This window comes from Caretta caretta, chromosome 4 (assembly GCF_965140235.1).
Source record: "Caretta caretta isolate rCarCar2 chromosome 4, rCarCar1.hap1, whole genome shotgun sequence".
Lineage (NCBI taxonomy): Eukaryota > Metazoa > Chordata > Testudines > Cheloniidae > Caretta > Caretta caretta.
The window spans coordinates 139,273,287-139,286,161 of record NC_134209.1 but is presented as its reverse complement, the minus strand read 5'-3'; the positions used below and the strand labels follow the sequence as shown (position 1 = coordinate 139,286,161).

The 12,875-nt window shown below is 39.4% G+C and overlaps 1 protein-coding gene across 10 annotated transcripts in view; it reads left to right on the top strand.

Annotated features, from left to right (window-relative positions):
• Positions 1-12,875, top strand: part of ST3GAL5 (ST3 beta-galactoside alpha-2,3-sialyltransferase 5) — a 106,601-nt gene that overhangs the window by 84,668 nt on the left and 9,058 nt on the right. For all 10 annotated transcript variants that reach the window (XM_048849173.2, XM_048849179.2, XM_048849172.2 and 7 more), the window contains exons 4-6: positions 48-391; positions 7,336-7,522; positions 11,758-11,916. In XM_048849173.2, coding sequence (XP_048705130.1) covers positions 48-391; positions 7,336-7,522; positions 11,758-11,916 — 690 coding nt within the window. The remainder of the gene's footprint in view (positions 1-47; positions 392-7,335; positions 7,523-11,757; positions 11,917-12,875) is intronic.

Genomic DNA, 12,875 nt, shown 5'->3' with positions numbered 1-12,875 from the left:
ATGTACTAGCTTGTATGACTTAAATTTTATATACCGTTTTGTTTCAGAGAGCACAAAAATATGCCAAACTCATACAGCAAGGAGAATGTCGACCTTCTTTTGTGAAGAAGGAGATGGACAGATTATTTGCTGAGAAGTACAGCGTGAACATATTTCCCTTTGTAAGAGAAGATATAAACAGACATGAAGCTGTGTTTAAGTACAACCCCCCGTTTGGATTTCACAAGAACTCTGATAAACTTCAGAACCTCTTAAAACTCTTACCTGAGTATGACTTGCCCGAGAACTTGAAGTCAAAACACTGTAAGCGTTGTGTTGTTGTAGGAAGTGGTGGAATACTTCGTGGATTGGAGCTAGGCCATGTGCTGAATGAGTTTGATATTGTTATAAGGTGCATATTTCTCTTCTGTCTAAAGTTACAAAGTAATTTAACATTTGTGTTGTTTTCAAACAGCCTCTCTTTTTGAGAGGGGAAAGGGGAGTCTCAGACTCCATTTATTACTTAGTTTATGAAACTGAAAGTATTTTATTAATATTACTTGTCTTTACAATATTCAAAATATGGTGAATCAGATAAACTTACTCAAATTCAGACTGCAGGGACCAGGAATATATCATTATTTCAGTGTGCTCCAGACCAGTGGTTTTCAACCTTTTTTGGACCAGGTCCCATTTGTAAACATTGATGGCCAGTCTCAATCCAGTAAATAGAAAGTAGAAAATGCACGTATTTTGGCCCCCAAATACTTATTACCCACTGTATGTAACAACAACACCAATAATAACAATAACAGTAATAAAAAGTTAAAGCAGCTCAATATCCAGAAAGTTAAAGGCAGAAATCAACATTAACAGGAACACATTAACAGTATAATAAATTCTAGGTTCCACTTAATGAGAAACTTGAGCTTGCTTCTCTTTGACAAGTTTATCAAAGTTTGGTGTAATTTTAGTCAGCACAATCTGAAGGTTGTGTTCAACATCCAGTCTATTCCTGCTTTTATTCTTCAGTTGAGTCAAGGCAGAGAATCCAGCTTTGCACAAGTATGTTGTACTGAAAGGCAAAAGGACTGGCAAGCAGGACATTCTCCAACAGCAGCACTGCACCAAAACTGGGGAATGCTCATTTCAGTATATTTTCTCTATAGATTGCGAATGCAAGATAACTTGACCAGCTGAGATTCTTCCTTCTTAGGTAGATTCATGTTTTCCAACACAACTCCAAACGGATCCTGTATCCATTCTTTGCCCTTAGGTTGTTTGGAAAGTAATTGCAGAATCTTGTGTGCAATTTAGTTAAATTACTACTGATCGTTTTCTTCAGTACTTCCTGGCTAGTGGAATCTTTCAAATTTTTTGTTTCTGAATATGCGTTACGAAACATGTCCATCCTATCATTTGAAATATGTTTGTTCACAGAGAGGGTTTTTTTTAAACTCAGTAATTTTGTCAGTTAGCTGCAAGCGATTGTGCTCTCTGCCCTGTAAAGACAGATTCAAATAATTCAGATGATCAAATATATGTGCCAGATATGCAGCACAAACAAACCATGTGTTGCTACTGAAGCGTTCTGCCAGGTGAGACTTTTTTTCTTCAAGAAAAGCTGCCAACTCATTTTTAAATTTGAGACACTTTGCCATGGGACAGCCAGCAAACTTCAGCATGGTAAAGCAGATGTACGTGAGTACTGCCCATTTTCTGACAGAAAACTTGAAAGCATCATGACTTCTTGGTATTTTGTTTGATGTAAGTGACTATTTTGACAGCATTTTTAAGAGTTTCTTGAAGCTCAGGTGCCTTGTCTTTAGCTGCTAATGCCTCCCTGTGCAGGAAACAATAGTTCCATGTTGCATTGGATGCTTTCAAAGGGATACTTTGAGCAACTACTGAATGTTTCTCTCTTATCATATGTGACACCAACACACTTTGACCAGCTTAATCCCACCAACTCCAAGTAATTATCCAGTGCAAGAAACATATCAGCAGTAGTAATAGCAATAGGCAAATCCGCACTAAATAAGTACTGTTCTTGCAAATCACTTTTCTGTGCATGCCTCACATAAACCAGCAATATAGTGTGGTTTGATACATCAGTAGATTCATCTAGTTGTAAAGCAAAACAGTCGCTTACTGAAAGATGATCAGTTGTTTGCAGTTTGGTGTGTTCTGAGCTATATCACAGATTCTTCTCCATATTGTATTGTTGGAGAAAGAGATTGCTTTTAATTTTTTTGCCACTGACTCGCCCAACAATTTAGTGCATGTGTCAATAGCAGAAGGTAAAATTAACTCCTCAGCGACAGTGTGAGCTTTTTTGCAATGCGGTGTGCAACAAGGGTAAGAGGCATGCAGTGTTTGCTCACGGACAGTAAATACATGTTCAGATGCTTTTTTTGACATTTCCAAATCTGCTTTTTTGTTTGAAAAAATGAAGAGGCTTGTCTTTATAGCTAGAGTGCTTTGTCTCCAAATGTCTACATAAATTTGATGGTTTTAGGCTTTAATTTGCTAACAGTTCACTGCAGATGACACACAGTGGCCTGTATTCACCATTTCGGTCCTCAGTAAATGAAAACCCAAACTTTAAGTAAGCAGGGTTGTACCTACGATTACTTTTCTTCCCAGGTTTTGATGAATTCCTACTATCATTGGTACTTGCAGTTGCAACAGCACAGTTCAAAAAATTTATCCATTTCACTAACTAAAGACCCATTTTGTGATTAAAACACACTCTTCACTTGAAACTCTACACAGCACTCTTTTCCCATAACTCTTCCCGCCTTGCATTCGATTGGCTAATCGGTAAGGCTAGGTCACGGAGGTCACTGATTCCGTGATTTTATGTGACTTCCATGACTTCAGCCTTTGGTGGTGGGGCTCAGGGCTGGGGTGGCTGTGAACCTTTTGTACATTCATGCGACCCACTTTTAGGTAGTGACCTGTGGGTTGAGAAACTGATCTAGACACCAGATACCACACAACATGGATAATAAAAATAGTGAGTTGGAAATTACTGCAGTCACGGACAAAGCACAATGTACACATAAAGTTGGTACTATATAAATTCCTAAAGTAAATAGATGTCTGATCATTCTAATGTAGGCTCTTGAAATAACCTGTTCCACCTTCTGGTTATCAGGGGGAGTTGATCAGTTATCTTGCTTTTCTAGTATTAAGTGTTTCATGTGAAAGGGTAAGTGGATCTGCTAGTGTTAGAAAGCATTCTGTTTCAGAGTTGTGATACATAGCTTTATTTTCAATGCACCTGCCTTGTTGACACACTCTGGAAGACACATAGTATAACAGAAGCATAATAAGCAGTCAATAAAAATGAAATAAACCACTGTCTTCTTTAAATGAAAACCAATTCTGAGGTTCCTATTAAAAAAAAGAAAAAGAAAAAAGGTTTGGGAGTGATGACATGGGCAAAGAATAATATGGGCTCGCTAGAGGTCATCTTAAATACTCATTGAAATTAAAAGATGACAAGTGCAATGTAAAATATAGACTGCTTGCTCATTTTAGTGACAAAAGTAAGTCTTGACTGCTTTTTACCCTCGTTAGCCCTGCAGAGATACTACTTTTCTTGTCACCAATAGAATTGTGAGATACTAAAAATTATGGACTGAATAGAGACACTGGATTTATGGCTTATTACAGCCATCTATAACCCACTAATAGCCCCTCTTCTCAGCTGCTTTCCCTGCCTTTTCCTCCCTCTGACTGGAAAGATGTTAACCTTTGCCTTGAATAGTCCCTTGAAATATGTGTTAACTTCTTTTGCTAAACAATCTGTTTAGCAGTAACACTTTGAGGTTAAGGTTTTGTCTAACACTGCACTTTCGTTCAGAGGTGTGAAAAACACACACACACACACCCCGAATGACAAAAGTGTTACTGACGAAAAGTGCTCTCTCCTTCCTCTTGTTGGGAGTGGATTTATTTTGTCGGCGGGAAAGCTCTCTCCTGCCGACATAGAGCGGCTACACTTCGCACCTTTTAGTGGTCTGGCTGTAGCGGCACAGCTGTGTCACTAGAAGGCACGTGGTATAGACATAGCCTTAGGCTACGCTATAGAGTTAGGTCAACAGACGGCAGCTTAAGTTAAAGTAACTATAGAAATGTCTACACTTCAGTTTCGCTCCTGTCATAGAATCATAGAATATCAGGGTTGGAAGGGACCTCAGGAGGTCATCTAGTCCAACCCCCTGCTCAAAGCAGGACCAATCCCCAATTAAATCATCCCAGCCAGGGCTTTGTCAAGCCTGACCTTAAAAACTTCTAAGGAAGGAGATTCCACCACCTCCCTAGCTAACGCATTCCAGTGTTTCACCACCCTCCTAGTGAAAAAGTTTTTCCTAATATCCAACCTAAACCTGCCCCACTGCAACTGGAGACCATTACTCCTTGTTCTGTCATCTTCTAGAACTGAGAATAGTCTAGAACCATCCTCTTTGGAACCACCTCTCAGGTAGTTGAAAGCAGCTATCAAATCCCCCCTCATTCTTCTCTTCTGCAGACTAAACAATCCCAGTTCCCTCAGCCTCTCCTCATAAACCATGTGTTCCAGACCCCTAATCATTTTGTTGCCCTTCGCTGGACTCTCTCCAATTTTTCCACATCCTTCTTGTAGTGTGGGGCCCAAAACTGGACACAGTACTCCAGATGAGGCCTCACCAATGTCGAATAGAGGGGAATGATCACGTCCCTCGATCTGCTGGCTATGCCCCTACTTATACATCCCAAAATGCCATTGGCCTTCTTGGCAACAAGGGCACACTCTTGACTCATATCCAGCTTCTCGTCCACTGTCACCCCTAGGTCCTTTTCCGCAGAACTGCTGCCTAGCCATTCGGTCCCTAGTTTGTAGTGGTGCATTGGATTCTTCCGTCCTAAGTGCAGGATCCTGCACTTATCCTTGTTGAACCTCATCAGATTTCTTTTGGCCCAATCCTCCAATTTTTCTAGGTCCCTCTGTATCCTATCCCTACCTGCCACCGTATCTACCACTCCTCCTAGTTTAGTATCATCCGCAAATTTGCTGAGAGTGCAATCCACACCATCCTCCAGATCATTTATGAAGATATTGAACAAAACCGGCCTCAGGACCGACCCTTGGGGCACTCCACTTGATACCGGCTGCCATCTAGACATGGAGCCATTGATCACTACCCGTTGAGCCCGACAATCTAGCCAACTTTCTACCCACCTTATAGTGCATTCATCCAGCCCATACTTCTTTAACTTGCTGACAAGAATACTGTGGGAGACCGCGTCAAAAGCTTTGCTAAAGTCAAGAAACAATACATCCACTGCTTTCCCTTCATCCACAGAACCAGTAATCTCATCATAGAAGAAGATTAGATTAGTCAGGCATGACCTTCCCTTGGTGAATCCATGCTGATTGTTCCTGATCACTTTCCTCTCGTGTAAGTGCTTCAGGATTGATTCCTTGAGGACCTGCTCCATGATTTTTCCGGGGACTGAGGTGAGGCTGACTGGCCTGTAGTTCCCAGGATCCTCCTCCTTCCCTTTTTTAAAGATGGGCACTACATTAGCCTTTTTCCAGTCGTCCGGGACTTCCCCCGATTGCCATGAGTTTTCAAAGATAATGGCCAATGACTCTGCAATCACAGCCGCCAACTCCTTTAGCACTCTCAGATGCAACGCATCCAGCCCCATGGACTTGTGCACGTCCAGCGTTTCTAAATAGTCCCGAACCACTTCTTTCTTCACAGAGGGCTGGCCACCTACTCCCCATGCTGTGTTGCCCAGCGCAGCAGTCTGGGAGCTGACCTTGTTTGTGAAGACAGAGGCAAAAAAAGCCTTGAGTACATTAGCTTTTTCCACATCCTCTGTCACTAGGTTGCCTCCCTCATTCAGTAAGGGGCCCACACTTTCTTTGGCTTTCTTCTTGTTGCCAACATACCTGAAGAAACCCTTCTTGTTACTCTTAACATCTCTTGCTAGCTGCAGCTCCAGGTGCGATTTGGCCCTCCTGATTTCATTCCTACATGCCCGAGCAACATTTTTATACTCTTCCCTGGTCATTTGTCCAATCTTCCACTTCTTGTAAGCTTCTTTTTTATGTTTAAGATCTGCAAGGATTTCACTGTTAAGCCAAGCTGGTCGCCTGCCATATTTACTGTTCTTTTGACACATCGGGATGGTTTGTCCCTGTAACCTCAATAGGGATTCTTTGAAATACAGCCAGCTCTCCTGGACTCCTTTCCCCCTCATGTTATTCCCCCAGGGGATCCTACCCATCAGTTCCCTGAGGGAGTTGAAGTCTGCTTTCCTGAAGTCCAGGGTCCGTATTCTGCTGCTTACCTTTCTTCCCTGTGTCAGGATCCTGAACTCGACCAACTCATGGTCACTGCCTCCCAGATTCCCATCCACTTTTGCTTCCCCTACTAATTCTTCCCAGTTTGTGAGCAGCGGGTCAAGAAAAGCTCTCCCCCTAGTTGGCTCCTCCAGCACTTGCACCAGGAAATTGTCCCCTACATTTTCCAAAAACTTCCTGGATTGTCACTGTAACTGTACCTGCCCTGCTACGCTGACTTAACTCCACCTCCAGAGTGGCGTAGAGTCAAGGTCAATGTAGTTAGGTCGAAGCAGTGTCAGTGTAGACACTGTTTGCATATGTTGACTGTTCCTGGCTTTCAGGAGCCATCCCACAGTGTCCCACACTGACAGTACAATTGATACAAGCACGCCTCATGAGGAGGCACGCTGCTGACACAAGGAGCAAAGTATAGATATGCACAAGCAGTGTAATTATTATGGCAGCTGTATGCCAACGTAAGCTAGGTCAATTTAATTTTGTAGTGTACAGGTGGCCTGAGTTAATTTCCCAGACCTGAAGAAAAGCTCTGTTTAAGCTTGAAAACTTCTCTCTCACCAACAGAAGCTGGTCCAATAAACAATAATACCTCATCCACCTTGTCTCCTAAATTCCAGTCAGTTAGAATTGTGCAAACCCATTGAGGACATTGGGATTCCTGAGATGTCATTGTAATTTTGACTTAAAGAGCCTTTTATTACAGGGGTGATATGCAGTAAGCTTGCTGTTTGCCCCTCAGAGCCCTAATTGAACTATGGGGCAACAAGAAACACGAACACTGCAATAGTATTTGTACGGTTGCTTTTCAGAGCGAGGCCACCCATTGAGGTTTGTTCTTGTTACCAGGGGAGTAATTTATTGATGTATTATGTTCAAATAAAATTTGGTGAGCCAACTAAAACTTGTTACTTAGGTATTTAAAGTCACTTGTGTGGTATTTTAATGACATCAGATACCATGTTTACTTAATGTGTTTTATTTCACTTTTTTAGATTAAATGATGCACCAATTCAGGGCTACACAGATCATGTTGGTAACAAAACTACCATAAGGATGACCTATCCAGAGGGAGCCCCACTTTCTGAAAATGAATATAACCCTCAGAGCTTGTTTGTTGTTGTCTTATTTAAAAGTGTCGATTTCAATTGGCTTCAAGCAATGGTAAAAAATGAAGCATTGGTAGGTATAAACAGTTGACTTATCACATGCATATCTTGGTTTTCTGATGCACAGAAAACGGACTTTCCAGTCCAGTCACTATTTTACTGTATTGAATTCTTCACTAGCAGTCAGGGTGGATTGTTTTAAATCAGCAAGCAGGAAACTTTGGTTTAAATATTCAGTTTTAATCCTGTTTTGCATTTGTACTTCTGAATGATTTTTCGAAAGAAAGGTTGATTCTCATTGGTTGGTACAACGTGGTACTACTTTTCGCTAACCAGGAGGGTACACAATATTTAATGGCACAGAGTACACTTATAAAGTTTGCGGATGATACCAAACTGGGAGGGTTGCGAGTGCTTTGGAGGATAGGATTAAAATTCAAAATGATCTGGACAAACTGGAGAAATGGTCAGAGGTAAATAGGATGAAATTCAATAAGGACAAATGCAAAGTACTCCACTTAAGAAGGAACAATCAGTTGCACACATACAAAATGGAAAATGATGGCCTAGGAAGGAGTATTGCAGAAAGGGATTGGGGGATCATAATAGATCACAAGCTAAATATGAGTCCACAGTGGAACACTGTTGCAAAAAAAGCAATAATTCTGGGATGTATTAGCAGGCATGTTGTAAGCAAGATACGAGAAATAATTCTTCCCCTCTACTCCACGCTGAGCTGAGTAGGTCTCAACTGGAGTATTGTGTCCAGTTCTGGGCATCACATTTCAGGAAGGAAGTGGACAAATTGGAGAAAGTCTAGAGGAGAGCAACAAAACTGATTAAAGGTCTAGAAAACATGACCTGTGAGGGAAGATTGAAGAAATGGAGTTTGTTTAGTCTGGAAAATAGAAGACTGAGGGGGGGATATGATAACAGTTTTCAAGTATGTAAAAGGATGTTATAAGGAGGAGGATGAAAAATTGTACTCCTTAACCTCTGAGGATAGGACAAGAAGCAATGGGCTTAAATTGCAGCAAGGGTAGTTTAGTTCGGACATTAGGAAAACCTTCCAAACTGTTGGTGGTTAAACACTGGAATAAATTGCCCAGGGAAGTTGTGGAATCTCCATCATTGGAGATTTTTAAGAGCAGGTTAGACAAACACCTATCAAGGATGGGCTAGACAATACTTAGTTCTGCCATGAGTGCAGGGGATTGGACTAGATGACCTCTCGAGATCCTTTCCAGTCCTATGTTTCTGAGACTTACATGCATTTAAGCAGTATGTGGCTTAACATAGATTTAGTCAGATTCTTAATTTTTATATTTTTGTTAGAAAATGCTGAATGACACATTTATATACTAGGTTGATTTTTATTTTTTTTAGCAGTGACTTATCTAGCTGCATTACATAGGAGATAGTATAGCTTAGTGGCTAGAGAACTGAACTGGGACTTAGGAGATGTGGGTTTAATTCCTGGCTCTTCCACTGGCCTGTTTGCCCTTGGGCAGGTCACTTCTCCATGTCCCTTAATTTTCTCATTTATAAAATAGGGATAGTGATACTGTGACCTTTTTTGTAAAGTGTTTTGAGATATAAAAGATGAGAAGTGCTATATAAGGACTAAGTAATTGTCATATTATTATTGGTATTATTTGGATGGAAATTGGAATCTAATTAAAAATGCACAAAAAATAACATTTTAAAATTGTTTTTTGTTAAAACTACCTTAAATATGCTGGATACATAAGAAAAAAAGTATATCAACATTTTTTGTATTTAAAACCAATTGATTTATTAAACAATGACAGCATTATCTGTAGTTAATTGAAGTGATTTCTTTCTGGTTATCATGTCCATCAAGATTTTATAATGGTAGATCTCGTCCTGTCCCCTCGTGTTTATTGATAGATTAAAAGAGTGAAACAAGTTTTCTACTTTTTAAGATTCCAGCTGGTTTCACAACTTTGAATGAATTAATCATTGTACTGAACTACTTGAATAAACTGAAATGAAGAAAATATTTTCTTTGCAGCTGCAGAAGGGGCTAGGTCTGTCAAAAGCTGGGTAACACTTCAACAAACCCTGGTTCTAGGTGCATAGCCGATGACTTCAATTAGTTCAGTAGTTTAGCTTTTCTGGCAGCAAACATATTCTGTTTGAATATTATTTTGATATTTAAATTGTAATATATTTTAATTTAGGCCTTAACGTAGCATAATTTCAAATTTAATTTTAAATATATCTTTTTAAAAAAAGTTGAATTAAAATCAAATTTTGTGTGGTTTTTTTTTTATCCACCTTGCAAGCAATCTATTTGTTGCAGTACTTCTAGTTATTGTTCATGATGTAATACTACTAGATGTAATACTGTATGCTCACACTGGTGCCTTTCATCCAAGTATCTTGATCCTTTACACACAGTAAACATCAAAATGCCTTATGTGCTCAGTAAATTCATTTTGAATTTGGGTTAAGTGACTTGGTTAAGGTTGCAGAGCCAGGAACAGAAACCAGATGTTCGGACTGCCAGTCCCCTTCCTTACTCGCTAAACCACATCATGCTCATTTAGGGGTGTTTGTGTTATGTGTAATAGATGTAAGGTATTAGTGGTGTTGGTTACTGCCCTTCTGATTCTGTATGAAGATTCTGTATGAAGATTCATTCGTTGCTTAATGGATGTTTAAAGAAATAGATCTATATGCAAGAGACACCTGAAGTATTGTATTTTATTGATTAGAGTGTTTATGCAAACATGAAATGCCATAAATTATTCATTAGCAATATATTTGGTAGAAAATCTGTCAAGATATTTAGCAGTTTGTGCACATAATATTATAGATAATGCAAAGGAAGGTTAAATTCTATGGTTTTGCAACCTGGACGGGTTTATGGAATGCTTTTAGACTTGCAGAATTGACCAATTACTTTGCACATGCATTTAGGTAGAACATACTGTTTTATTACAGTGCTCAGCACTGTATGTTCTGCTTTTTAAAAAAAATGCTTTAAATATAATACAAGTGATATTAATGAAGAAATTATCCTTAAATTATCGTTTGAATTTAAATAATGGTAATAACTCTAACAATCAATAATCATTCAGTGTGATAATAGGCAAACGTATTACATTTGTGGAACTTTGAGGAACTATCACTGTGTGATCCATTGGGCCCAAGCAATGTGTAATTTTATAGAACACCAGCACACCTTTCAAAAAAAATGGCACAATTTCACATAGCAGCATTATGTTAACAACTATCGAATGCACCCTCTGATCTGAACTGGATATCTGACTGACTTTGGTGGCTCTAATGTCATTTTATGTGCTTAAAGCTGCATATAGTATATTCTAATAATGAAAAGTCCCTGTATTTTTGTAATATCAGAAGAGTAGTCACATTACAACAATAGAGATAACAAATGTTTTTCATAGGGATTTGTTGGGAAAGAATGTGCCAATGTACAGAAAAGGTACCCTCTTCTTGAATTACTTTTCTCATTTGCTCACCATGACACAATTTATGGAGAGAAACATAAAATGAGCCTGATTCTGATCTTTCACCAGTTTAGCACCAGTGCATCTCTATTGACTTCTTTAGCATTCTGACGTATTCTGGCATGAGATCAGCATCGGGCATGCTAAGTCTCATTGCTCTTCTCTCCTTTCATTCTACTACACTTGTCTTTAAATGTACACTGTCTGCTAGAAATACAGTTAATTTGAAAATGTGAGTAAAATAGTTTCAGGTAGGGTGACCAGATGTCCTGATTTTATAGGGACAGTCCTGATTTTTGGGTCTTTTTCTTTTATAGGCTCCTATTACCCCCCACCCCGTCCCGATTTTTCACACTTGCTGTCTGGTCACCCTGGTTTCATGTCCTACACCTGTTTGCAAGTCACTCAGCCAACTGTTGTGGAATTTTGTTCATGTTTTTCCTCTCTTTTCAAATGCTTTCTCTAGCGTGTTGCTGTCGGAAAGCCCAAATAGAGGCAATAGGGATGGGTGAGTGACTGTCCTCGGAAATGCAGTCACACGTTCAAAGTAAATGACCTAAACAGATAAAGAATTGCTCGCGCTCGCGCTCTCTCTCTCTCAACTTAAGTATTATTTGTTTAAAAGAATTCAGGCATTTGGGAATTATACATCAATGTCCTAGTAAATTTTTTCATAAATCATTTGTGATGAGATGTGGACAATCTCATGTTTTAATAGTATGGAGTTACATGCTATGCCCCAGTACCAATTTGTCATGTCAAAGTATTTGTTTCCCTAGTTTTAACTGATTTTTTTTTTCCTCTTTAGCCACTATGGGTGCGACTATTTTTTTGGAAGCAGGTGGCTGAGAAAATTCCTGTAACACCAAAACAGTTTCGCATTTTAAATCCGATCATCGTTAAAGAGACTGCCTTGGATATACTACAGTACCCTGAGCCTCGATCTAAATTTTGGGGCTGGGATAAGGTAAGATACCTTTTTTGGGGGGGAGGTGCTGTATAGATACATTTAGCTTCTTAGAAATCTAATATGACAAGATCAAATAAAAAAGAGTTTGGCCTTGTAGTCTCTTTGTGCAATTTCTCAGTCATTGTAAAACATCGAAGTCTTCTCTTCTCAAACACTATTTGTATTTTCTTTAACATTCTCTGTTAAATATTTGTAGAGTAGTGGGGTTCAGCATTCTCGTTAATTATAGAAAAAGTAAAAATCTAGTTTTAAAGTTGGGGTTAGGCTTGTTTATGTTCACGTAAGGTGACCTGCTTGTGATTTTTTTTTTTTTAATAAATACCCCAAAGTTTTAAAAAGAAAGTACTTCTGTGAAATGCATTAAGGATGCAGGTCTTCTCAATACCATGTACAGTGGTAGGCCATGCACTGCATTTAAGCATTCAGATCTTAAGGCTTTTTGAATCATTTGTGTGTCCCTTTTTTGCTGAGGAGGATTTTGCCTACGAATATGTTTACACTACACTGTAAAAATAGGTGAGTTCTTCACTTGGGGTAGCTCACTTGGGTGAAAATAGCAGTTATTACAGCAATCAGTATGTAAGCACCTGGAGGATAGTAGGGTAATAAGAATGGATTTATCAAGAATACATCATGCCAAACCCTAATCTAATATCCTTCCTTTGCAGGATAACTTGCTTTGTGGATGTGGGGGAAGTTGTAGATGTGAGATGCCTTGATTTTTATCAAGGCTTTTGACACATGACATTCTCATAAGCAAACTAGGAAAATGTGGGCTAGATGAAATTACTATAGGATGGGAGCACAGCTCGTTGAAAGACTGTCCTCAGAGTAGCTATCAATGGTCAGCTATAAAGCTGGAGTGGGAGCTATAGAACATAAGAATGGCCATACTGGGTCAGACCAAAGGTCCATCTAGCCCAGTATCCTGTTTTCCGACAGTGGCAAATGCCAGG